The sequence below is a fragment of the Columba livia genome, chromosome 6 (assembly GCF_036013475.1).
Source record: "Columba livia isolate bColLiv1 breed racing homer chromosome 6, bColLiv1.pat.W.v2, whole genome shotgun sequence".
Classification (NCBI taxonomy): Eukaryota; Metazoa; Chordata; class Aves; order Columbiformes; family Columbidae; genus Columba; species Columba livia.
In genome coordinates, this window is record NC_088607.1 from 27,798,304 (window position 1) to 27,826,138 (window position 27,835).

Consider the following 27,835-nt stretch of genomic DNA (forward strand, 5'->3'; position numbering starts at 1 on the left):
TCAACAGAAATCTGCCTACCAACTTCAAAAGGAGATCAAATCCAGGAAAGCCAAATCCAAACCCAAGAGACAAAAGCTCAGAATAACTCATTAATATTTCTGAATGAGATGCTTCATTCTTGTGCTTTGTTATATTCAGCTCTGGAAACAAGAGATCTTGTCTCCTTGGTGGACAGAGAGTCCTTCAAAATACAAGTTCTAAATTATAAATTATACTTGTCTTTATTCAGGACAAGCATTTTCACAGCAGGCTTTTAAGGTGCTAGGAAGAAAGCTTGTAGTGCCTGTCTACGAATTCAGTTCAAAAATAAATAGAGTTGAAATTAATTGACAGATTAATTCATTCTACAAATGTAACCCAGGCAGTCTGCACCCCAAGAATGTCTTATCTTAATGTTTTTACTAGAACCAACACAGTCAGAGCGTCATTTATCAAAATCTCTAGGCCTAAAATAAACAAACTTTGGTATTTTTGAGGGTTAAAGAGTGCAGGTGAGAGGCAACAAGAGGACCTACCAGTTCATGAAACAGGATACGATGAATGGGTTCAAAAGAAATCAGAGTTTTGTCCTTTCAAATGCCATCAATTGAATTTGTGATAACACTCACAAGAAACGTAGCAAATTTTCTTGAAGCACATTCCTGCAACTGCTTGTAAGTATGCTTACTGGTAAGCTTGGGAATAAACTCTTGAATGAAACAACAACAAATTTTAAATGGTTACATGTGTTATTTATAAATAAGGACCTGCGAAAGGATGTGGAATACAACAATGTAGGCTTTGCACAGATTATGCAAATATGGAAAAGGAATAACCCCCTCAATTCTGACATTTCAGTTACAGCCCTGTTTTGCTCTAGTTTCTGTGCATCTTTGGGTTTCAGAAGTGCAAATAGATCGGCATCAGGTTTTGTTGGACATATTTGAGCAATGGTTGTTAGGGTGGATTGTAGACATGCTTCTTTCAGGATCTGTTGAACAGGTTGACGTGTATTTGTAGCAGGGCAGCTTAGCATGGCAGTTAGCGTATGGTGCAAAAGCAGTAAAACTTGCCCTGGAAACTAACAGCATTGTACCAAGGTTTTGCTGTTGTTGAAGTTTGTGTGCAAAAATCACACCAATTTTATCACACTAGTATTGTGTGTGATATAAAGCTGAAAAATCAGTTAGCTTTAAACATTGATGTTTGTTCAAGCTAATTAATCCTCTAATAGCTGCAGTATTCAGATGAGAAGCTCATGAGAATAGATATGTAATTAGTTTTCCAATATTCTCTTTGTGCCAATTCCATAATGTTCTGTTTTGTAACCAGCAAACAGCACAGAAGGGGGGGATCCTAGATTAGCGAAGAAAGACAAACATAGCATTTTAAATGGTGGAAGCAGGAAGGGCTCACTGTATTACATAGAAGGATGCCAACTGTAATGCTCAAGAAGACCCAGGGAAAAAAAAACAATCAATTTGTGAGCTCCTAGAGCACAATGAAGTGATAAGAAATTGCCAGCACAAACTTGTCAAGAACAGATCATGTCAAACCAGCCTAACTTCCTTCTTTGACAGGATAACTGGCCTAGCAACTAGGATAAAACAGCAGGAGTGACATATCTTAACTATGCTCAAGATATTGGGTCTGTCACAGAGCTCATTCTCAAATGGAGCCTAAGAAAGTTTCCTCCACAGGGAATAAGCATAAGCAGGATCCACAATCAGCTGGAAAATCATAAGGGAGCCATAGTTATTGGTGGCTTGCTATTGTGTTAGCAAGCTGTCTCCAGTGCAATTATATAGGGTATACACCAAATTCTGCCCAGTCTATTCAGTTCTTTATGAACATCAAAAATGACATAAATTATGCATGAGAAATTCAGGAATGTTACCAAAGGGTGAGGGAAAGTACTTGGGAAGACAACATTTAAATTCAAAGTGTTCCTGGCAAGCTAGAATTTAAAAATAACAGAACAAAGTTCAAATTAAACATGTGCATGATGAGCCCAGAGAACTAATAGTAAATGCACTCACACAAACAGAGGAACTCAATAAGCAGATGTAGCAGTTCACAACATGAGTCAATAATATAACTCAGTGTGATTGCTAAAAAAACAATTTTAAGAGATAAGAGGAATGTTATATACAAGCAGTGGTGGTAACTATTTGACTTTTTTCAATGCTGGTGTCTCTCCAGCTGGAACACAGTGCCCAAATTTGAGCTCCAGACTGTAAAAACCCAGGAATCATACAGAGAAAAGCAAGAGAGATGAAAAATACTGGAAAATATCCCACAATGCAAAGTTACAAATGTTTTGTTTAAGACACACACAAACAAATCCTTCATTAAAACCTTTAAAGAGCCATTTCAAAGCCATGTGCCAAGAATACTGTGCACCTTATCCTGGATGGATTTTAAGCAGTATCTTGGGTCACTACCAGGTCCCATTTCTATGATGCTTTTCTAGAAATATTTCCAACAAGATGAAACAAACACCACCACTTAAAGTCTTCATTGCATACAAGAGATGTAAAAGCAGAAAGGTTTACACAGCCTTGCAGATGATAACAACTTAATGAGATAATCCATACAATTCAGAAGTAAATATTAAAAACTTTCTTAATCCGTACTTAATCTAAAATTAAACCATATAACATTCTGCTCAAAAGCATATGCTATGAAAGGTAATATAGTGGAAAAAAAAAAAAAAAAAAGGTCTAAGAACTTCTGCCCTTGATATTAAGAACGCAAGCGTTCCGCGTGTCCCCTATGTGCTACAGTGATCAGAGAAATGAAGAAAATGAGAATAGAATTCTACTCTCAATTCAGATTTGACATCTAGTAATTAGGGAAAAACACCTTCTTAAGCTGCAGAAAAAAAATAAAATAATAATAATACTTGTCTTCCAGATCAGCTAAGATGAATTTAGTATCACATAATGATGATAAGGAAGGACTTAAGAAGATTGGTAAAAAAATACTGAAAAATATTTTGGCACTCTGGTACTGACCTCAGTGGATGGGATTGCATTAGGCTTGTTAAATGCAGACTAATGGGGCTTTCCACAGGAGATCATATGCCAACATTAACTATCTATAAGAAATTGCAACACATTTTCATAGGACTATGATTAATTATGAATAAGCTTTACAACACTCTTTTTTAATATGAAATCTCTTTTCAATTCAGTGAAAGCTAAGAAGCGCTTGAAATTATTTCACTTGTACAAACTATACATTATAACTACTGGAAATCTGCATGAAAAAGAGTTCTCCCACATGTACCTTCAAAGGAGTGATGAAAGGTCAAACAAAGAGAGACCGTATTGCTATGGGTTTCTTCATGGGTTTTGCGCCAATAAATGAGCTGCATAGGTCACAGGACTGGATTTCGGGGAGCTAAATTGTTTACCTGGTTTTGCCAATAAGTCAGAATGGCATCTAACAAAAAACACTAAGCAGAAAACCCATCACCTCATTTGAAAAGAAAGTCAGTGGTATTGCTTATGCAATAAGCATAGACTTTTCAGTCTACAAAGAAAGAGTAAATTATTGCTATCTTGAGAAGCAAAGAGCATTCCTGAGTTTCTGCACCCTATTTGAAGTAACTCCTTCAATGTTGCTGCTCAAAATCACAGAATCATAGAATAGTTTTTGCTGGAAGAGACATCAGGTAGGGTGACCCCACCACTTCCCTGAGCAGCCTGTTCCAATGCCCAACAACCCTTTCCATGAAGAAATTTTTCCTAATATCCAATCTAAACCTCCCCTGGTGCAACTTGAGGCCATTTCCCCTCATCCTATCGCTATGGAGAAGTGACCAACACCCTCCATGCTACAACCTCCTTTCAGGTAGTTGTAGAGAGAGATAAGGTCTCCCGTCAGCCTCCCTTTCTCCAGGCTAAACAGCCACATTTCCCTCAATCGCTCCTCATCAGACTTGTGCTCCAGATCCCCCACCAGCTTTGTCGCCCTCCTCTGCACTCTCTCCAAGCACCTCCGTGTCTTTCCTGTAGTGAGGGGCCCAAAACTGAACACAGGATTCGAGGTGCAGCCTCACCAGTACAGGGGAATGATCACTGCCCTAGTCCTGCTGGCCACAATATTCCTGAAACAAACCAGGATGCTGTTGGCCTTTTTGGCCACCTGGGCACACTGCTGGCTCATGTTCAGCCACTGTCAATCAACACCCCCAGGTCCTTTCTGTCAAGCAGCTTTCCAGCTGCTTTTCCCCCAAAATAATCTAGTAAAGCCCAGCTCCCCACAGTAAGGATTAATTCATTCTTGGTTTTAGCATGCTTTAGAGCCCTTCCACAAAAGGTATCTCACAAATGGTTAACACTGATTTCAGAAACAAGAGGTTTTACACAAAGCCTTTGGTTTGGCACGTGAATGTGCGCAAATAGAAGGACTGGTCAAGTCCGGGAGAATATGACAGAGGGGTGAGATAAAAGGAGCCTACATCTGTGAAAGCAGGGCAGAACAGGCAAAGCGTCTCTTAGCTGGCTGGTTATATGGCAGCTACACCCGGAATCTGCAAAGCAAAAACATTAGAACGTAATACTTGGCCTACATGATCTGTCACTCTTTGGGCACAATAGTAGATCAGAATCCTTATGGGATTCCCAGACTGAACTTTCCTTGGATTACCAAGCTAGCATGCTGATAGAGAGTAAATTTCTCTGTGCCCTTGCATGGACATATAATTCCTAGTGTGTGAGCAAATATCAAACTGCAGGTTTGTGGCAGGTGAGAGTATGAGACATGGCTTCAACATCATCTGTTTTCATACATAGTGCCTTGTATGACACTGAACCTCATTTTCAGGTGATGTAATGATTAATGGGATTAATAATTAATTCAACTGAGAATCTCACACATTGTTGCCTTCTTGGACCTGAAAGTTTAAAAATAAAATAATTTCTAATGGTGACTTTGAAGTTTGCTTTCATAAAAGCTGACATTTCAATATGCCTTAAGCCCTGACACTTTCCAGAGACTACAGCAGTGGCCATAACTACATTATTATACCTGGTACATCAGCTCATGCATCAATACATCAGTTGGGTGATGCATTTTTGGTGGCTAGCTCATCATCAAAATTAGGTGATGAGGTTAATTTTCCACTAAATACCAACTCTAGCTTTCTAAGGAGTGTTATCAGAACATACACACCATTGTCAAAAACTTCATGCCAAAATACCAAGCATGAATCAACACACAGACTTATGAAAATAAGTGCCTAAAATAATCAGGTGGGAGAGAAATCACATTTCTCACCTTTATTCCTGATTAGTTAGGCTTGTGTTTGCTCATATCACACTCATACTTGTCTCTTTCCTGAAGTATACATGAACATATTATGTTCTGCTAAACAAGCTCAGCGACAGCTGCTGGGGTGCCTGTTCACCTCTGAGCTTCACCATGTTACTGCCAGACTGAGGCTGATCCTCGTGAGCAAAGTATGAGGCTGAAGGATCGACTGGCAGGGGGGGTGTATCTGCACATAGGTGGCCCACAGTGCTGCAGGTGGCACACCTGTGCCTGGACCGGCCCTGGGGAGCCTTTTCCTTGTGTTGCTGTTGTCGGGAAAACCATTCCTGGGTACCCAAGTGCTCTCCGTGCCTGACTTGCACCTTCCACATCTCCAGTGGCAGGGAAAATATGTCCAACAAGAAGATAAAATAAAAAGGTAAAGAAATTTAAAAAAAAAAAAAAGCGCCAAAAAATCCAAATCAAAACAAAACAAAACCAGCAAGAAGGTATTAACTGCTAAAAGGTGCTGGTGACTGATGCATGAAGTAATTGCTACAACAAAGGAGGGACTTGGAAGTACAGGATGTAATAATGATTTTCAGCACCCACTAGTGATTTTTTTTTCTTTTTTTTTTTCTTTTTTTTCTTTTTTTTTTTTCTTTTTTTTTTTTCTTTTTTTTCCTTTTCTCTCTGCAGCAATGGTTGTCTCATTTCTGTAATTATCAAGGGTGCCTATCTTGGTCATGTTCTCCTCATCACAGCAAGTGTGTAGTGCTAATGAGGAGCTTTTCCAAGAAACAGAAATATACACTGACAGTTTTTCAAACTGTAAACTAGAATAGCAACGTTTCTGTGGTGAGAAAGCCTCAGAATCAAATCATATGCCACCCCATCACCCACTGGTTATGACAAAAGGAGGGTAAAGAGATGCAGAGTTGCTTGAAAGAAAGGCAACTTGGGTTTTGTTTGGGTTTTTTTGAAGATAATTTTTAAAATTCTTTCTTACAATTTGTCAATAAAATCCCTAAGCTGTTTATAGTAGCCTCTGACAGTATCCATTGTAGTTTTAAACATTAGGAAAAAAAAAAAAATCATTAAACTAATTTAAAGACGAGGTGTTGATTCAAACAGAAGACATTTTCCAATGAGTATGAGTCAGAAACTTCTCAATACCCTTAATCAGCTACACATTATCAATGATGCTACATTACCGGTCGTAGCTCTTACGAGCTGCAGACTGTGCTCAGCGCAGGATCCGTTTCCAATGCTTTCAGCATACTTTTATCCAGCCTAATGAGGAGTGTAATATGGTGGGACACAGAGTTTGTAATTCTCTATATTTGTTTTGTTGGTTTGTTGACTTGCTTGTTTTTTCCACTCCACATGATGTGTCACTTCCAAAGCACCAGAGCACAGCCTGACACTCACTTTTTGAAATAAACATATAAATAGATAAAGGACCAAAATACAGTGTGAGGTACTAAAATGATCCAAAAAAGGAGGTGTAGCCTGAGCTTTAGCAATGAAAACTCCATCCAGAAATATAAACTACGAGGCAGTTCTGTCAGAATTACATGACAAAGGAATGCCAAAGTACACAAATGCAAAATATGCTCAAGTAAATACTCAAAAAAGGAAGGATATAACCAACAAAATTAACACCTTAGTGTTCTGAAGCCAGGCGCCTTACATTTTCTTTTACAACCTTATCCTGATACTCAAGAATTGTGGTATTTCTCCCATACAAAGTTCACAGCCAGAAGATAAGTATCTGCTGGCTGAGGCTTCCCTAGTGCATTTTCCGTAATGTGCCGCGGAATGGTAATGAAGTTGTGGCTCGATGTTTTGTTGGGGCTTTTTTTTTTGGGTCTCATCTGTTACAGCAAGCTTTATTTATTCATTCAAGTAAATCTTCCACAGAGTGGCCTTTTGCATCCACCAGGAAAACAACATGTCACTGAGAAAAATAACACCACCGTGACTCACACTAGACACAGAGTTCACTGTCTGCTGGCCCTCAGCCCAGATCCTGAAGTGTCCACGCTTATTTTGTAAGCCTGCATTACCAAAATAGCAATATTTTATTAGCAAGGAATTTCAAACTCTTAATGTATGTCTGGCTTTTCATGGCTATATAATGTGTGCAAAGTTCAAGTTTTTCCTCACATCCTTTTCATTTCAATCCAATAAGACATATTGTGGCTGCAACATCAGCTCCTTTTCTTTCTACAAGTATTCTGGAATCCTCTTTCTTATGGCCCTTTTTCTTGGAATAAAGTCTGCTTCTCAAACCTGTTCACCCTCTTCCACATGACCCCTTTCAAACACGTTTTAAAACAATTTTCATATTGTGACTGCACAAATCATTTTGAGATGAAGGAGTTTGCAGCTGCCTGTAAACAAGAAAAATTCTGAAGATTTATGTAAGAAATTAGTCGGTGCTTTCCAGGCTGGATTTTTTTCACTTGAGTTGCTGGGTGTTTCCTTTCAGAATTAAGGATAGTTGCTTTTTCCACAGCTTCTGCTTTGGTCACATGCAGTGACCGCCTGAGGCCTCACACTCTTCAGAGGATCCTCATTCTATTATGGGACATGGACTGGGGGACATCAGAAATCACAAGACTCTGGTAACAGATAACAGCTGAAAGCATCGGCTTGTACATGGATTGCTCTTATTGAACAGTCAAGCTATAGAGAATGGCCTGAACATAAAGCGAAACACAGCCCCCACAATAAGGAAAACAAAACAAAACAAACAAAACCCAACCAAACAAACAAAAAACCACCCTACAATTTAACACAACTTTTCAACCTTACAGTGTTTAGTAAGAGACAAAGGATGGTTCACCATTAATGCAAATATAAAGTGATTCACCAGTGATGATATTTGTTTTTAGAGGAAATCGATGTTCCAGTGTGTTCTGAGCATAAATATTTGTGCTAAGAAAGAAGACAAAAAAATAGAGATAATGTCCATGAATGGATATAGGCCACTGAAAATTTGGCTCAAAACTTGCAAACATTGAGACCATGCCAAGCAATCTGCTTCAGCAAAGAAATTCCCAGTAAATAGCCTATTTCCTGAAAAGTGTTCAGCAATTCTACAGCCCGAAGTTCCTCTTCTGGCTTGCAGAAAGAAATGCTTTTAAACAAAAAAAGCAGCAGAACTAGTACAAGTAATTTAAGCCCTGTATTCAGCACCATAAAGAGTTCTACACAATGAAACAGTAAGGCATAGTACAGCTTTGCCAATTAGTTGCCCATTTCCAGTTTTAAGTACTGAAATAAAAGTGTTCATTAGGACGTGGGTGGAGATGAAACTTGAATTAAGAAATGAAAAAATATATAATCCTCCATTTCTCCAAGAATGCTTCAGAAAAATAAGAGTCAATGCCAGTATGGCCACGTGAATATCAAACCAGAGATAAGGAAGCTAATACGCAGCTCACAAAGGAATCCACAGCAGAACCAGAAAATGGACTTGGTCCTAACTTGTGTCTTGAAGACACTTCCAAGATTACATTGTTTTTATCAGATTTAGAGTAACGGTACATGGCTACACCGTTAGTGTGCATGTATGCCTTTCTGTATGTTCTATAATTATTATGGGTAGCAAAACATTTCATTTCTTTGTAAAGGACCAACATTCTACTATGATCTGTTACAACACTCGGAGAACAGGGGATTGTAGTCTTTGCAGCGCTGCCAACATGGGCAAAACTCTACCATCGATAGCACACAGCTGTTCCCTACTCAGGTGCCCAAAACATTTGTAGCCACACTGAAAGCTCTCCACAAATAGCATTTGTCTAGTTATTATCTATAGCCCAGTGATGCGTGGCTCATACCTGAAGAACCCTGGCAGAGATGGGGGCATGCAGGTTGTGGCTTAAGGTTCACATCTTCATTTTATGTGATGCCCTTATGAGAAGTATTCTCACTGTGATAAAGCCATCAGTATGAGAAGAATGTCTTGAACAAATTGCAGGAAAAGCTAAAGGAATTACTTAATCCACAGTGTCTTTGCTTAACAACAAAAGAAAAGAGCTCACAGTGAAACCAGTAGGGAAGAAAACATTTTATCTCAGTCTGTGTCTCTCCATGTTTTTTAAAAATAGAGTATGTAGTTGGACAGGTGTCACAGGGAGGAACAAGGGTTGGGAGTTAAAAAGCAGCTTTTGGGATGAAATGAGAGCTATAGATAAAGCCTGAAGTTAAAATATAACACCCCAGGGTCGCTTTCCAAAGCACCACTGAAAGAAATAGCATCGCTCCCATCTTCTTACGTACGTATAAAATAACTTCAGATAGTATCAGTCACAGTTTATATGTTTTCCTGATACATTTCCAGGTTTATTTTATTTTCCAAGTTTAACTGACAAACATTTTCCTGTTGACATGATTATCAGAAAAAAAAAAAAAAAAAAGCAGCAGCTTTCTTCCAAATATGGAAGCTGGTTTTCAGAAGAAAGTTTCTCTTTCTCACCAATTCTCTCTTAACCAACAAGTTGTATTGGGCAACCAAAGAATCTTCAGAAAGCCACAAATGAGACATCATGCAATGATATTCTGGGTCTTTTTTTAGAGGACTTCCTCTTTCCTACATTAAATAAGGCTGAAAGGGAACAGAGTTTTACTGACGACACATGAGAAATAGTTCAAAGAACTATTTCCTCAAAATCTTCATGATTTGATAAGTGATTTAAAATTTTTAAAAAGTTAAAATTCCTGCATATTGAAAAATCATGACTATTATTTTTCACTTCTAACTATTCCAAGTTTACATTCAAAACAAAAGTTTCAATTAAAAAAAATGCTTTATTCCTGCAATCCATGTAAATCCCTTTCTAGAATGACAGTAGTGTAATAGAATAATGCATTAATAACCACCTTTTCCAGGCCAAGTTGCTACCCATCTCATATCAGACCACGCTGTTTAGCATTTCCTCTCTCATGACTAGCATCTTCTCTCTTTTGGCAAAAAGCAATGAAAATCCAGTAACAGCTCGCTGTTGCAGGTCAGTATTCCCTTAAAGCAGTCACTGCACATGACTCTGCCACAGACTCCTGTATCAGTCACTGCAGCAGAGTCTCCAGTGTCTTGGAAATAGTGCAGGTGTAGCAGCGTGCCAGATAAGTCCAACTTCTTCATCAGCACCGCAGTGCTCACACCACGGATGTTACTCGTCTGTAGCCTGGGACTAAAACACAGCAAGCAGCCCCAGCAGGCAGCCAGCCAGAAAGGTCTCAGTACGATTTTCCATGATTACTCCATCTCTCAGATGCCAGCCAACCTGCTGCATTTCCAAGAACCCACACTTTGACAACTTCCTAACCAGCAAACAATATATCTTTTTCTACTCAAATAAAAATTGAAATTAAAAAAACTGTTCAACTCTCTGGATTTCTCATCCTCTTCTTCCGAAGTTCAATTTTGCTAACAGCAGAATCAATGGCATTGATGAATGATAATAACTAACACCAAGCAAGAGGATACACCAAGATAACTTTGAGCATCATAACAAAGGGCAAGTCAAAACACAGGTGCTATGCAGATTCAAAAGAATAAAAACAAATCCATATTCATATGTTACAGCAGCCTTGACATTGTTTAGAGATAATAATCCATCAAAACTGAACTTTACATATCAACAATGGAGGAAAAAATGTTTCTCCTTCCAAAACCAGTGACTTCCAATGATGAAAGAAGACTATGTCTATGTTCACAATTGGAAATATTAACCATAATCTATCCACATATGACACATTTTTTGTTCAACAACACTCTTATAGCTTTCTTGGAAAGTATAGTGCTTCTAATTTTAAGCCTGCAGCATATCTGGGCCTTTCATTTAGGAAAAATCGCAACTCTTTTGTTCGACAACAAACAGCGCTTAGACATTTAAAAACTATATTTGTGACATTTTAATATTATCAGGATATCACAACAAGGAAGACGCAGCAGAAGAGACATCCCTGCTGTATTCTCTAATACCAAGCATATGTTCTCTAATTCCAAATTCTGCAAAAATATCCCCCAAAAAATCAGTGATTTCTTTGGGATTTTATTAGCTTTTTTTCTCTTTTCCTCTAAACCACTATATACAAGTAATTGGGTAGATGGTGAAAAAACCCCATGAGAACTTTTTACTGCCACAGTAGTTTCCCACTTCTCCAAAAATAAATACCCTATTATGTTTTTACACTTGCTGTAGGTTCCACTACATAAAATTTTGAGAGGGAGGGGGGTTTCCATTTTAAATACACAGAGGTATATTGCAGCAGCAGTGCTGGCAGGAAGCTGCTCTCTTTACAAAAACGGAAGCTGGCTGCCCGCAGTTTTTTGAAGTCTAGCTTAACACTATGTGGGCACATCTACCTTCCACTAACATCAAGCCCATTTGGTCTTTTTAAGTGTAATATGCGGTAGCAAGAAGCAGAATAAGGAATCACAGAGTGTTGATTTTACCCATGTGTATGCCTAACTCATAATGCAGCAATTATAAAAGGTCTCATCTTGCTAATGTTGAAGGTCAAGACAAACTTTGTCTGGTAGCTACACATGGATCACATTTAGGCCATGGTATTAAGAGGTTTTTTCTGATTCTCAGGCACAATGATGTGTGTCCTGCTCTAGACTTGTCATCCTCATGAGCAGATGAGAATAGCAAAAGGACATATCCTACAATAGGAAGTCGGTACCTTTGGTATTGGAGCACTTTAGGCTTTACTGAAAAAGTAGGTCTTTACAAGGAAGCTATATAAACATAGCTGATTTCCTGACAACTGTGTTTACTAATAACACAATTTAAACACAATTGTATGCTCCTATGGCATTAGGTTCTGACAGCACCTGCAGCAGAGCTTGGAAGGGATGCCCAGAAGGTCTTTGAATTATTTATACGGAAGCTATCTTCATCCTCAAAGTCATTGGAGAAGCTCTCCTGCATCAGGACCATATTTATTGATTTCAAAACCAAAAACAAACCCTACAAACAAAACAACCTTTTCATTTCAGTTCCGGGCAAAATCTGCAGCTGTTAGGATGCAAGTGGAGCAGCATTTCCCCATTGATACAGAAAAACCTTGTATCATATGAAAGTAACAGAACAATGCACATCCAACTCAAAACGGCATTTGTCATGTTTCTTGCTACTTCCTATATTTCCTTCTGGTTGTGTAAGGAAAATCAAAGAAATCACATTTTGCTTTGAAAACAGACAGTTACTTTGATTTAAAATAACACATAGGGTAATTGAGATCCCAGGAACCCTGGAAGTTTTTAAAAGGTTGCCTAAACTAAGAGATTGATCAAGCACTAGCTGAAAACAAAAGTCACTGATGACATTGAATCACTTTGGAAAATTCAGACTGAAAGATACAAGTATAAGATTTAGTCCTTTATTCATTATGGCCATAAAGTCCTTATCACTTTCGTAACTGGCTGTTAACCTACTTGGTGCAAAATATTATCAACTATTTATACATTTAGTCACATACCATTTTCTGTCCAAATAAGTGTCATTTCATTTCTTTAGTCTGATTTTCAAGGGAAATGAGTTTTGCTGCTTGTTCCACTTGTCTGTCAAGTACTCCCAATATTTAATTCCAGTGAGTAATTTAAATTTGTAAAAGGTAAAGGTCTCAGTACTAAGGAAATACCTGCTCAGAGAAGCACAACTCAGGTTAGTGCCATCACTGAAGGAAAAGAGAGTTTAGTAGATATTAAACATATATTGTTAATGATTTATTCATCATTCTGATAAAATACGATTGTGCTGTCACTTTCTTTTGTGCTGTCATTGTTCTTCTCAAGAGGAAACGATTCATTATTCTTCTATCACCATAACTGCATTAAGGAATAAAATTCTGAAATCCAAGGCTTTTGTTGGACAGTTTTCAGTACACAGTTTAATAGCCAGTCAATATAGCAATGTAAACATTACTAATGTTTTCCTAGATATTGCTTCTTAATGACAGTTTCAGAACTTCTGTCATGAGAGGACTGATATAGGGATTTTAGCCCTCTCAACCCCTTTCTTATTGCCCTTCTCTTGAAACCTAATATTTAAAATTCTGCCTTTTTCCCTTCTTTGTAATATCGTATTTTGTGCTATTTTCTCCTTCTTATGACCCTCCGCACTCTAAAACTATGCATGTCAAATTTTATTCTGATACTACAATGCATTTTCAGTGGAAAATAACAGTATGTTCCGAATAGTAATCCATTGCAACCCTCATTTTTAAGGGGAAGGAGGCAAGACACATGACAAAAATCATAGATTGAAATAGCTGGAAGTCCACCCACTGGGAAAGGCTGGATGGCAGAACCACTGTGCAATGCTGCTGTAAAGAAATGCAAAGTAAGTATTATTTTACGTTTTATGATTCTTACCTAAAAGTTTATTTTTTATTTGAAAGCACTGGTGTAGGATAATTGATAGTTAGAGATTTGTATTGTTCAGAAATCACACTGGGCAACCTTAGACTTGAATGAAAATTAGTTCAGACACTAGAACTCTGTAAGCAGGTGCAGAAGAAAGAATCTTGGAACTATTTGAAGTCCAACTGTGTGCTAGGAAATGCAGGCAAAGACTGAACAGTGGCAACAGTTTATTGTCAAATTCAATATTGCTGATATCTGCTTTCAAAACTCTTACTCTCCGCCCTCCCTCCTCCCATCCTTTCCTTTCATCACTTCAGACAAATCTCTGATTATGGAACTCAATATGGGCTCCTCAGTCATCTATTTCTCAGATCCCATCTAAACACACACATTCCTTGTTAAAGTCAAATGCTTCTTATCCATTATTATTGTTCATCTCTGACAACATGCCCCATGCAAGATTAAATTAAATGTATTCCACTAACCTCTTCTAAATGTATTCTGTTGTACTAGCATACAATAACTTCCCTATCTTGTTACATTCCCTTCCTAAATTATTCCTCCACATTTCCTCTATGAAAATGTCAGCTTCACTTCCATAAAGGTATGTCATCATCTTTTGCCATCACCTTTGTGCCTTCTTTCTCATTTCCTTTGCCAATTGTCCATTTTCCCTATTCTCCTTATTTCTACATCCTTATTTAAATTTCTATACAAAACCCAATACAAAACAAAACACCTCACTACTGACACTCTGTCCTCACTTACTTACAAACTAACATTACCTACATAGAAAATTCCTTTTGCGATTTCTTGATTTGTTTCTTCTTGGAAGAGAGAATTCTTTCCTTCTCATCATTTTATTTATCAAGGATATAATGCCATTTGAGAAATCAATTCAAGGTTTCCAAGGAGAATACATCTAGTATTTTTTCTATATGATTTAACTGAGCTTCTGAAGAATGTTTATTATACTGTGAACATTACTGTGCAAAAATCAAATATGAAGAATGGTCAAATGAAAACTGAGATATATATATATATATATATATGGAGCAGTCTTAGCAGCAATGATATAATAAAGCAGCTGCTAGAGATGCCTGCCCAAAATTGGATCCTTTTCCTTCGCAACATCTGTACACTGGCCTTAGCTAGCACATCAATTCCTATAACCCTCTACATAGAGAAAACAGCAAAACAGCCTTGGTTTCACTCCAGCTCAAGGAGAGGAATGGAAGTTCCCAGTCACTGCCCGGCAGCCCAGCACATGACACTTACGTAGTGGAAGGCTGAGACTCAGAATTTCCTCTTGTGCGCTAGCTTCTGTAGTACTTTCGTTTTTTTCTGTGGTATAATTGTAATGGAAAACACGGGGCTCACCACAGTCCCCAGCACACTTTGCCTGAACACAGACGTGGAAGCAGGGCGGCGAAGCATCTCTTTCCTTCTGTGGCAGCGTAAAGCAGGGACAGACTCTGGCCCGCTCGGTGCCCCAGCTGTGAGCAGACATGGTCCTTCAGACCTCGGTAAGTTTTACACTATGCTGTACCCTATTCTATCTATTCCCGTGTGCTGCTGCTGTTCTAGGAGGCACATACGCCTCTGGGCAAACTACAGTGAGAGCATCTCTGTGTTAGGTATCGCTCCCGCAGTGATGGCCGAGTTCAGCCTTCGAGAGACAACTAGCCACGCATAATTTAGTCACAGTAATTTAATACTATACTACAGAGAAAGCATATTTTAAATTGTGATGCAGTTTATAAATTCACTGATTATTCTGTGTATTATGTCATACTTGGATCATATGTAATGAATTGATATCATCCATAAGGGAGATTATGTGGTGATGGCTGCCTTATACAATGTCATTGTGGGAAAATGGGAACAGAGGTAGGTATTTCATGTTATTCTGGCACATCAGTTCTTTTTCCCTCTTGTGTGGAATACCAGAAAAGAAAGAAACATCAATCTGAATGAATATTCGACAAGCAAGATGGTTTCAGAATTGTGTAGGCAGGTTTAAAGTGATGCAGTACACTGAGAAGCCCTAAGCACAGATTCAAAATGCAGATTTCAGGGGTGTTTGAATTTGCCTTTTGAAGTCAGCCCATTCCAAACTCAGGTGGTGCTCCCCAGAACATCAATAATCAAGTTTCACATATTTGAGTCAAAATGGGTATTTTGTCTCAAAATTGCCTTCTCTGTCCCTTTTTCTTTTTTCCCCAAGGTTAATTAATTAAACAAAGAGCAATAACAATGCTGAAATTTCAAGAGTAACAGGGCATTTGAATTGCAATAAAATATGCCTTCTGTTAGCTTATTCAACAGAATAAAAATATTTTCTGTAAGATCAAAAAAAGTAGAAGGTTTTGGTATATTAAAAATAAAAACAATTAGAAAGTGAAAGCTCTTATTTTCAGACACTTGGGATTTCCCAGAAAATGTGGTTCAGGAGAGTTTTCAGTCTAACTTCTGCTAGATCAAAAATGCCATCCTGGTACTTTACAGGAAAATGAATGCTTCTGCTGCAGCAAATAAGATGCAATCCCGGATTGAGTTTCTCAGTCTGGTGAATTTAAGCTTTAAGTGGATTGGTAGGGACCTGATGTACATAAGCCGGGCAATCCCTTGAGAAACGATTTTCAAATTAACTAATAAGATATTGCACTGCTTACAGCTTATTAGAAAGAAAGAGTGAGCAGCAACAGCACACAACTACTATGCCTGGGATTTAAAAGCTGGATTTAGCTGTCATGTCCATAATTCTTAGTGCATTGGTTATGTAAAGAAGTAGGTGAGAGGAGGGTTTAGTTTCATATTAAGGAAAGTGAAAAAGGCTCTACAAAATGTAATTGCAGGATTAGTAAAAAGTATAAGGCCGCTTTAGTCCACTATTTACATTTCAGGGCAATTTATGGAAATCCTCATATAGAAAACTTCAATAATTGAAAATGAGATTCAGAAACAAGTTGCTCTTGAAATAAAGGACAACCAATATATTTTTATATTAAAATATTATGTGTAGAGAAGAAACTGGTAAATTTTGATAAGATACTTTAAAGGTTATCTCCCCAAGGGAAAGGAATAAGATATGAGAGCTTCTTGACCAACATCAATAGTTACGATAGTAATATCTCTGCAAGTTTCCAGACATTCAAATGACAGTTTACATGCTCACAGGATTTCTATGCATGAGAAAATTTTGGCGGTAACTACCATTAATCCTGAGGTGGAAAGTGAAGGGTAAAGGGACAGAGCAAGCAAACGTCTGGTAGACATATCACAGTATGTGAAAAACACTTAAGAACAGAGAAACTATAAGGGCAACGGACGAGATGTGTCTTGCTGAACCTATCTGGACAGAGAAACTACAATGATTAGAATTAAGGACAGAAACTCCGAAGTTTGTTAATGATATATACAATCCTGAGCACAGAAAACGAGGTTATCATAACAACCTTGAGCAAAGCTGCCACCTCAAAACTAGGATGGCACAAAAATTTGAGACTGCACACCAGAATGCATCAGTGAAGACTACCAAGGTAGCAGCTAAGTTTAGGATAAAGAAGTAGTAAGTGAGTAAGTTACAGGACAAGAGAAGTAAAAGTCATTGACTTTAGTCTCATAGAAATATCACATACTGGTGGAACAAGTGATCTAGTTGTATGTGATTGCAAAAAGGGGCAATTCAAAATGAAACATAAAATCATATACATATGACAGAAGTGAAGGTGCTTTGCTTAGAATACATATAAAAGCCAGTGAGTACTGTTTTCTAATTTGTGAAACTGATTTCAGAACCTTTCACTGAAACAGAAACAGTTACCAGCTCTTTTAATATAGATGGCATGTTAGCACACCTGAAAATGTAATAAATGCATAAACAGTTCACTTGAAAATGAAAGCTATTAAATAACTGTTCAATGTTTGACATGTAAGTAAGGGCCGTAGTTTCAACCTTGAGCTGCAATCATGATGGAGTTAGATCATCCTTTGCCACACAGCCATCCTTGCACAAGCCATTGCACAGCTTCCCTCCTGTCCTAAGGAGACACAGATCAGCCTCAGTGTCACATCCCATTAGGAGCAGAGCTGATAAAATGTACTAGGATTCCAAGGTGACATAGCTTCTTTCATTACATTTGTCACAATATTGATTAGATTAGGTCTGAAGTCCTTCTTTGGCCTTCTACTGACCCACCACATCTCCTGGGAAATTCTGCACAGTAGGAAACAAATAGTAACTGGAATGATAGAGATGTTCAAGATGGTTATAGCTCATGGGAGTTGCACAGATGTGACAAGTGTTGATTTTTACTATGTATTCTAATCCATGAATCCTGAACACAACAACAAAATATTACATAATCTTCTTCACAGTAGTTAGCCTTTAGGATCTTAATAGCATGAAAATAACACACCAACTATTCTTATTTCTTTCACTGGAGTAAATAATAACACAGTCAAAGTGCTGTCTAGCTCATTTCACCCACCATAAAATTAAAGAGTAAATAAAGAGCAGGTAGGTTTGGTGTCTGTGGAGCCTTACATCAATTGTCTTCTGCAGTATGTTTCGTTCTAGATATTACACTTCTGCAGGACAGTCAATGAGTTTCAAGCCAGAGAACTGTGCAACTGAGCCATACTGCATTCAGCTCATCATAGCAGTCAATAGCTTAAGACCCCTACACCCATTCTTACGTTTTCAACAGGCTTTACTTATCGGCATTAAGCACTTCTAATATAATACGTGTCCTTCATTGATGTAGCCTTTTTATGTGACAGATTTGACAGTCCTGAAAGCACAAAAGGCAACTCTGAATTGCTAAATAAGTTTTTTGATTCGGACAGAATGGAGGTCAGAATTTTCTTTTTCTTCCTTTTTAGGTATAAGGTCCTTTTTTCCTCTTTTGCACACGGGCTACTCTGCAAATACCATCAGCAGGCACACATCTGAACTATAAGGAGTCTGAGCAATAAGTTCAGTAAATGTCACTCCTTTCCTCTACGTCTTTACCTCCCACGTATAATACGCACTCTCTGACAGCAACACAACTATGGTTTGATTTTTCCTTTCTTCCAAGTGTTCACTCCTCCTCATATTCACGCAGCTTTGCAAAATACAACAGCTAAGCAATTAGCATCTTACAAGTAAAATAAACATTCCTATTTGCAGTAGGGATACTGTAGTGTATCTGTCATACTCAGTAACACCACCCAAGACGACACACACTGATAGCCTTGGAACCACAAGCCCTCATGAAACATTTGCTTTCAAATTTGGTTCTTGTACACTTTGAAAGATAAAGCAACATGAAGCACAGTAAGAACTGTGTATTTCTTTCCAGTTTAGCATAACAGAGCGGTACATCTAGATCCTGCATTTATTTTATTCCTATGGGAGTAGGAAAAACATATACAGAGGAAAAAAAATATTTTCTTCTACATAAAGTGTTATCGCCAAAATTTACATATGTAAATACACAGGTTGCTACTTCATTACTTTTCACAACTGCTAAACTTTCTTCAAGTCAAATGAATTATTTCACTCTGTTCTTCAACTGCCTGTGCTTATTTTCACTCAGAAAAAAAGCAGCAGTTTCTCTTAATATAATCTCAGCTTTTTTTTTTTTTTTTTCAACATAAACTTCTTGTATATTACTGAAAAATTTGATAGGGTAATTCAATTGAAAAACACTTTAAAAATGAAGGGGGAGCAGAGAGAGAACAATAATCAATTATGGATCTAGTTTAATTAAACTTGCCTTAAATACACTCCAGGATACTTAAACTGAAAGAGATTCATCTCTCTATAGCTGTAAAGATTACTCCAGGCTCCAAGAAACTCAAACAACGTGTTTTCATGCATTGCAGAATATTATCTGTAGGTTATTACTGTGCAGACTTCAATTAAGATTCAATAACAGCTTTTAAACCCAAAAACTATTGTTTGCACCTGGAGAACAGGAGAGAATCAATCTTCTGAGGATTGTTCAGGAATAGTGGATCCCTTTATTTATGCTTTAAGGCCTGAAAACCTGGGGGTGAGGTTCCAGCCAGAACTAGAAGATTTTCCTTGGAAAGGTACAGGTCATCTCCCAAAGAAAAAATGTTCAGAAGATCCTTTCCTGAATTGCTAGACAATATTATGTAATTATGTTACACTTATTCCTTTGAAAGTGGTACAACAGCTGCATTTCTCACATATTATAAAATAAGGAAATCCTGAGCACAGACCAAAAGCAGAAAATGTCCATTCCTCAATATCATAGTATAGAATTTAACAAAAAAAAAAAAGATACTTTTGTTGCACACAGATATTTTTGTTTTGAACACAGCCATTTATTTTTGTCCAGAATAGATTGCACAAATCTGAGAGGACATTTGTTTTTAAACTCTTCATACATATTAACATGGGAAGCACCTTTCCTTCCTCTCCATGGGGAAAACAACTTCTGACAAGTTTTAAATGGCTTTAATGCTTTAAGGTCAAAGATTATCGCACACTCTACGTGAGCTTGTCTCACTTCTTCGTTCCTATCTCTTCATCCTCTTTTCTGCATTCCTTCCTTACATGTGCCACTTTCCCACCTCATGCATGTCTCCCACTGCTCCTCCAGCACGTACCTGCTCACTGTCTTCCTCTCTTCTCCATAACAATCTAGTCATTCAGCTCAGTTCTCTTTTGTGGCATTCTTAATTACATTCCTCTCCTATCAGCTGCTGGCCTTTTCATTACCACTGCTGGGTTTCATTACCAGGAATACAATTTATTCCCACTCTCTACTTCCTTTCACTGTCCATCATCTTCTGGTCTAAATGAAGAGATGTGCTAGACCTGCACACACAAGCCTGTAACAAAACTCCAGCTCCGTCACCCAGTAGTTTGTAGCCCAGAAAGAAGAAACGTTGCTGAAGGCTGAGAGTTCTTGCAGTGTGTAGATCACAGACTGCAACACAAACAGACTTGACATAGCTGTTTTGATTGATGGTTTCTAATGTCTCTTTCCACTACCAGAACGGAAAGCTAAGACATCCTAAAGCTGGCTCCCAGCTGCATGACTTTGCTACTTTGCAGACTTCAGAAGGAGGCCACAAAATAGAGCAGGGGTGCAAAAAGCAATGTCATTCTTTTGGACCAAGCACAGCTTGCTTGTGCTGGGGTGCTCTCCTCTCCCTAGTGACTGTTTCAGTCAGAGAGTCTAAGGTACAAATGTGTCCTGTGCCCGCACTCCCTTCCCACCTGCAGAGAAAGAGCTTGCAAATCAAGTTTGAAAAGCACTGTAGAGCATGTAAAAAGAAGTGTGCAGGAACCCATTTCTTTGAAATTGCTAACATTTTGGAGGATGAAAGAAGCTTAAAATCTCCAGCACTTCAGCCTCACAGGCACTAGAGAAAAAAAAAATCCCTTAGAAAGAAACAAAATAGAAAGAGAAAAATTGGCTCTCTCTGTATTTAGAAGTTCATATATTTAATTCTCCTGAAGAAAGAAATAGGTTTGGAAACTGACAGTGAAAAATAACAGATTGAAAATAAGCCTGATTTTCTGATAAAAGTTTTAATTCTTTTTTAAAATGAGAAACAGGTCTAAAAAAAAAAAATAATCTGCAAAATCAATACTAATACAATCTAGCCATCAAAGGACAAAGAGTTGGGAAAATACAGGCTAGGAGTATTCTGACCAATATTTAATCTGTAGATGTTCATCATCAGCAATAGGCATCTCATTGCAGTTTTTGCCACCACGGAAAAATGGAAATGGAAATGAACATTACCTCTTATTTTTATGCAAGTAAAAGACTGACTTATAACACAGAGTAACCAAATCCTAAAACTGTTACCTTAAGTCTCTCAGTAATACACACTACTGTATTAGCCAAAGTGGATTTCTGAGAATAAACTAGAAGAGCCATAACACATCAAGGGTAGTATTGTTTATCGCATGTGCTGATGATGTCTGCAGAAGTAACGCTGAATAACATCTGTTGCTAGATTTGATAATCATTTGAAATGAGATGAGTAAGTCTTCACTACTTGTAGAGAAAGGAGATGGGCAAGTTAGGATAGCAAAGCAGCAGCCAAAGGCAGTAGGCTGGGCTGGGGTCTGACCAGTTATCACTGCACTGTGCCCAGGTCCCTGGGAGCCACAGGGACTACAGACAGATTAGAGCAATTACCAGCTTCTCTGACTTGTGCTATGGGGCATCCATATGTCTTTCAGGACTACACAACAGATGGCAGTACCGGTGGCAGTGCTGAATGCTTCCAAATTATAACCAGAATCTAGTTTGGATACATTATTTTATATTACCTTCTGCCACATCTTCTGACTTTGCTTTTGCAACAGAAAAAAAAGCTCTGAAAATGGTGTTTGCATACTTAAAAGAGAGAAGGAACTGGTATCCCCCTACATTTTTCATTTCTGAAGGTCTTACGGTGGGAGTGAGGATGCCCAGTAAATAAATAGCTTAAGTTTAAAGAATGAACTGTAAGCAACTAAAGCTTTGCCTCCTGCAAAACCATAGTCAAAGTGATTAATGGTTCAGGAATTATATTAAAGTGAAACAGCTTTCTCTGTAGACTGGTGACACCCAGGAGAAAAGAGTCTCTGCTTCCAATGAGAACATGAAATTCGATTTGTGTATTCTAAGTAAATAAATAATCATCTCTAAATTTAGATAAATCTCTTTACAAAAGCAGAATCTTCTCATTTTGATCACAAACTAAACAAGAAAAAAGTAAATAAAGAAGTCTGGTTGTCTAAGTGCATGAAAGAAAGGGAGAATCTGCATGAAGCAGCCCTTTCTTGTAATTAATTATAGCAAATTGATGGGCATTACAGCTGCTCAGCACCTTCCAGTATCGTGACTCAGAACTGCAGTGTAAAATCTGTACACACGGCTAAGAGCTCCTTTCTTAAAGGGTTGTTTCTGCTAAAGGAAACTTGTCAACAGATTGAGTAAAGGATTTAGAGCTTCAGCTTCTGCTAGGCAAAGATAACATCTCGGTAACTTTGGGGGTTGTGGAGTTCATCCTAACACTACTTGGTCCTTTCTCACCATTCAGACCAAGCAACAATAATTAAGCATTTGATAACTGACCTTACTTTTTAGAGACAGACTTTAATGGGCTACTGACTTGTTAAAGGATACAGGAAAATCCATTAAAATGAAGATTAAATGCAGAGTACACACACGCACACACACATGTAAATCAGCACTAAACCAGTGATCCAGGCAGAGATGCCCTTACCAAACTCTGTCCCTTGCCAGTGGTGGGGTAAGGCTGGCTCTTCCCCCCTGGGCTGGCTCTGCTCCCGTGCGGCAAGCTCAGATTTCGCCACAAGTTTGGCAACTCTTCTGCACCATAGTCACTGATTAATGCCCTGACCCTTGACTCGTTAACCTCAGCAGTAACAAACCAGAAGGCAAAGGCTCACAGCCCCAAAATTTAAATTGGTTTAAGGACCTTCCTGTGTGGCAATGGTGGGACTCGCAGGGTGTTGTTTTGTGTTGTTTTTTACCCCCCTTAGCCTTTTTTGAAATTTAGTAGCAACAGAAAAGTAAATAGGCAACTGTTCCAATACAATCTTAAATAATTCAAAGGATCACATTCTTTGCCTGCCTGAAAATCCAGAGCACTAACAATAAACAAGATTTTAATCGATTTTAAAATAATAAGAAGATAGATGACAGTAAGATTTAATTTAGTTTCTGTTGGGCAGAATTTAAAAGAGCCTGAATGCCCCTTGCTTAGAAAACTGAAATAGAAACACAAGTTTTAAATAAACTTCTTCTGGGCACAGCTGCAGGGAACAGTTCACAATCTAACAGTCCTTGAAATGCTCTTGTGCCATTTGCTGTGCACGCACTGCAAGGAACTTCAGCTATGCCTGGGAGTTTTGTTCTTCGTGATGAGTCTAACTGCAAAACTCCTGAGAAAAGCAGGTCATTGCACCACAGGGGCTTGAACAATTCCTGTTCTTCCAGAGTGGGGAAGACAAGCAAGGCTACAAAACGGAAGTCAAACGTTCAGATGACACTTGGGGCTTGGGAAGAAGGAGGCAACTAGTAAAAGGTTCAGGCCACCCTGGCTCTCCTTCCAGCCCCATGATTGACTTAGTCTGTGGCTCAGGCCAGCTACTTCCACTTCTGGTTCCTCAGTTTCCCCACATGCAACAGGGAGAGGCTGGGAACTGTTGCCAGACACCTCTTTGTTGCCTGATTTTGGCACAGTTGCACAACGAGGCCTCAAGGCACTCCCGCAGCACACGTGCACACACACAAACCAGTCGGTGATAGGTGTGTTGTACAAATTAACCTGGAGTTTCAGTGGTTTGTTTGAAGTACAAGGGAATACTAGCTATATTTCAAAGCAACACTAGTGCCAAGCAATGAGAGAGGAGGAGTTTCATGCTTTGAAAGCTTCAGTTTCTTAATTCTTCAAAGGGCAGAGAGCAGCAAGCAGGACCGTGAGGCTGCACAGCAGCTGGGAAGTGTTGGGGCACGAGGCTCAGCGGGAGGCTGAGCTGCCCAGGCGGGCAAGGGGAGCCCAGCGGACACCCCGGGAGCAGTCAGAGGTCACAGCCCGAGCACAGTCCTGACAGGCAGCAGCTCCCTTTCCTCATTTGAAATGGTGGTAAGGAGAGAAATGGTTGCTAGTATAAAAGATGCCTGGAGAGCAGAACTGAACACTTTCCCCCTGCTGCAGAGGCTGCTGTGGAGCGTGCCAGCAGCCACGGCCGCTGGACAGCTGGAGGAGTGGGTACGGGCAGAAGCATATATGTGTAGCCTTAAGGATACTCACCAGGAACAACCAATCATCTGTTCGTGTGCCAGTGGCTGAGTCACAACAAAATGGCATGCTGCTTGGCAGATTTTACAGGTGCTTGCTGCAGTGATGGGCTTTGCAATATGCCAGCATCTTAACTTACTGCTACAGTACTAGTGACCTCCGCTTGGGATGCCTTCATCCCTGTGTACACAACCCATTATTTTCAACCCTCAATTAAGTTACTATAGGCATGAAAAAAAAATGGAAGGGGAGAAGAGGGACACATAGTTGGTCGTGTCTATAATCTTACAGCTATATCTGTAACTCCAACCACAAATGTTTATTTTACATGATTGTCAGGCAGAGAAAGATACTACCAACACTTCATACCCTGGTTTTGAGCAGTCTCAGTATCTATTTAAATTAGCAAGCAATCAGCACCAACAGCAACTAACATCACATACACAGTACTACAGTTGAACATTCTCTAGTCGTTCCTTTCTCCTACAGAAATCTCTACTGCACGGGGCTTGTTTTGACAAGTTATCTCTTTTTTATTCAAGAATTCTAAGTACTTTTCACTCAGATTTTAAGTTTCAGTTAGTCACTATATTCTCAAGTTGTAGGTACTGCTAACATAAAATAACAAACAGCATAACAATCAAAAATGTATTTCCTCTTTCTTATCCATTATGACTTTTTTTCCTGATTTCACCAGGGAAATGAACAGAAAACTTTTCACTATCAGTTATGCATTAATGCAAAATGATATTTCTTGAAGTGGAATAGATTTAAAGACCAACAGAAGTCTGAATTTAGCCATAACCATTTGCATGTTACAATGAGAACCTAAACTGCCTGATATTAAAGGCATTATTCAAAACCTAAACCAATGCTCAGGCACACTGAAACTGTAAAGCACGCATTTCTTGTCGATTCCCATTCCTTTTCAATTCACATTCCCCCACTCTAGTCACAGGCAAAGTAATTTATATTTACATATGTGATCACAGCAGGAGTGCTACCAAAACATTGGTCCCCAGAGCAAAATATTATATATGAGACCATCCATAGAATAACAACTGGATATTTGTTCTGTGCAAGATTGGGAACAATCCCATAGAAGTCACATAAGATGTCCTTCCTCACTGGTTTGTTCTCTCATGGACAGTAACTATATCTTTAACATTACAGACATAGCATAGATACAAATATAGTAAAAAAATTGGTTTTGAAATAATGAAAAAGTGTGCCTTTCCATTTCTAGCAAGAGGGTGAAAGAAGATGTACAGTTCCTGATGAGTGTTGAGGTCATATTAATATTATTATTTATATATTGATACACAATTAGTGGGGAAAAAAAAAATCAGTTAATAAAATCTCCCAAACCAAGCTGGTGTCAGGCTAGGTTAATGAGGTTTTCACCAAACCTGAGCTAAGTTTCAGGAGCTAAGGATGATTTTAGCATTTTAGGTATTAACATAGTTTGGACCAAAAGAGAGAACAGCAGCTGTCCTGGTGGAGCTTTGCATTTTAATTTCCAGGGTTTGTTCTAACCCCTGTAAACTCAAAACAAAACTCAGTTGGTATGAACTGAAACAGGAGGTTTGAGTGAAAAAAAACTGCGAGTGGAAACCACTGAGCGTGAGAATCAAAACCAGTGTCTGAGCCTGCACTGCACACATGCCTGGCAAGCCTGATGCAAATGTTTTTCTTGCATATAATTGTAAATTTTTCACTGAAACCAAAGGTTTGGGACCCAGGGTAAAAAGGGAATTAATCTGAAATGCCATATCCTAAGGAGCAAATAAAGATGGTAAACTTCTGGATCTATTTATGCAAGAGCAGGAAAATTGCCTTTGCATATTTAGTTTTCAAGAGATGAAGGAGGGAAAAGGAGAACTGTGACCACAGGGGAGAGATTCGAGAGAAATGCAAGTTGTGTGGTTCAGGCAGCTTCAGCAAGTGCTGAAAGATTTCAGAAGGTGAACAGATTCCTTCCTCGTTAATGAAGGGGCCCTGACTCTAGATCTGCCGAACGCACTAAGACTGAAAGGCTATTCAGCTCTCTCCTTTGACTGAAAGCATGAGCCTGTTACTTACTAGCTCTTGGTAGCTTTCCTTTTAATAGCAAGTTGGGGGAAGGGAAAAGATGGTTGGAGGAGGGGAAAGAAAAGATGGGTAGCAAAAAATGCTAGTAGCTGAACATGGGAATTTCAAGGCATTTACAGGACAGGCCTTTGGGGAAAGGTTGAAAGCTTACAAGGTAAGTGATGCCTTTCCTGGGCTAATTTTTCTTTCCTTATTGTTCACCAACATATTAAGAAGAAAACTTCTTTGTACCTTCAATCCACCCTTACTTTCCTACTTCCTCATAGTCTTACCAAATTATTTATTCTGCCCGCATGGAACTTAAAAAAAATGCCGATTTTCAGTGTTTTTCTGGTGGATATCAGCTGTATTTGAATAATGCTAAAAAAAAAATACTGAATAAGTAAAATCCTGACCATCTCGCTGCTGCAACTGGGAACATGCAGCTTGCTGTTCTGAATTGTACACAGCCACGAGCTCTCATCATACTTTGTGTGGGCTTGAAATGTTCTTAGTCCTTTGCAGCTGAAAGCTGAACACAGATTATCACCAAAAGGATATGAAAGATGATGCTGCAAGCAATTACTTCACTTGCTCAGTTTTGAGGACTGCATTGGCAGCTAGCTGTTTCTGTTGGAGGTTACCTTTTAATATTAAAAAAAACAAAACAAAACAACAAACACTTGAAAGAAATGCACACATATTGCAAATGCCCATGATAGGTACTTGCTTGCAGGTGAAGGGCAACACAGCAACAGCATCTGAGCCTTGACATGTACTTTAAAGGGACAGAGTTTAAACTCTTGTTCAAATAATTTGGGCATAAGTGCCTTTAGTGCATTCTAAGATATTTAACCATTAAAAAAATCTTAAATAAAATATAACGTGAACTATCATAATTATTATAGTAGCAGTGCAAGTGTGCTTCCGTTGTAATGTGAATTGTAAAGTATCAAATTTTAAAGACCTGATTGATGCTTTTAAAAGACAAAATATTAGTAGTAGTTGAATTAGTGCCTACATCTTCCAAAAGCAGCATAGTTAAAGAAAATGTTTCAAACTCACTTGTAGCCAAATTTGTGGAAGCAAGAAGGCTTCAGCTGTTTCAGTGTTTGGACCAATCCCCATCTGTAACTTCTGGGAATGGCTATTTTGCTCCTCAAAGGTAAACTCCAGATTATTTCATCCTACTGTGACATTCCAGACCACTTTTCAGAACAGAGTTCACACACTCAACTGAGGGTAAAATTTTATTTGTTTTCAAAAAATCAGGCACAAATTCACCCATAAGCTCCCCAGGCAGCACACAACAGTGTGCTTAGAGCATCCTCTCAGGCAAGACT

General features: G+C 38.6%; 1 protein-coding gene and 1 long non-coding RNA gene across 5 annotated transcripts in view; one reads left to right on the plus strand and one right to left on the minus strand.

Annotated features, from left to right (window-relative positions):
* LOC110366092 (uncharacterized) overlaps nucleotides 1–15,032 on the minus strand; it is a 221,194-nt gene extending 206,162 nt beyond the window's left edge. For both annotated transcript variants that reach the window (XR_010473534.1, XR_010473533.1), the window contains exon 1: nucleotides 14,907–15,032. This is a non-coding gene — a long non-coding RNA (uncharacterized LOC110366092). The remainder of the gene's footprint in view (nucleotides 1–14,906) is intronic.
* Nucleotides 1–27,835, plus strand: part of RASGEF1A (RasGEF domain family member 1A) — a 165,463-nt gene that overhangs the window by 96,559 nt on the left and 41,069 nt on the right. The window contains exon 2 of one of the 3 annotated variants that reach the window (XM_021300929.2): nucleotides 13,491–13,605. In XM_021300929.2, the coding sequence (XP_021156604.2) occupies nucleotides 13,564–13,605 (42 nt within the window). In that variant the 5' untranslated portion in view covers nucleotides 13,491–13,563. Of the gene's footprint in view, nucleotides 1–13,490; nucleotides 13,606–14,969; nucleotides 15,155–24,458; nucleotides 26,668–27,835 lie in introns of those variants that run through there. The other 2 variants (XM_005512305.4, XM_021300928.2) reach the window with 2 other exon arrangements.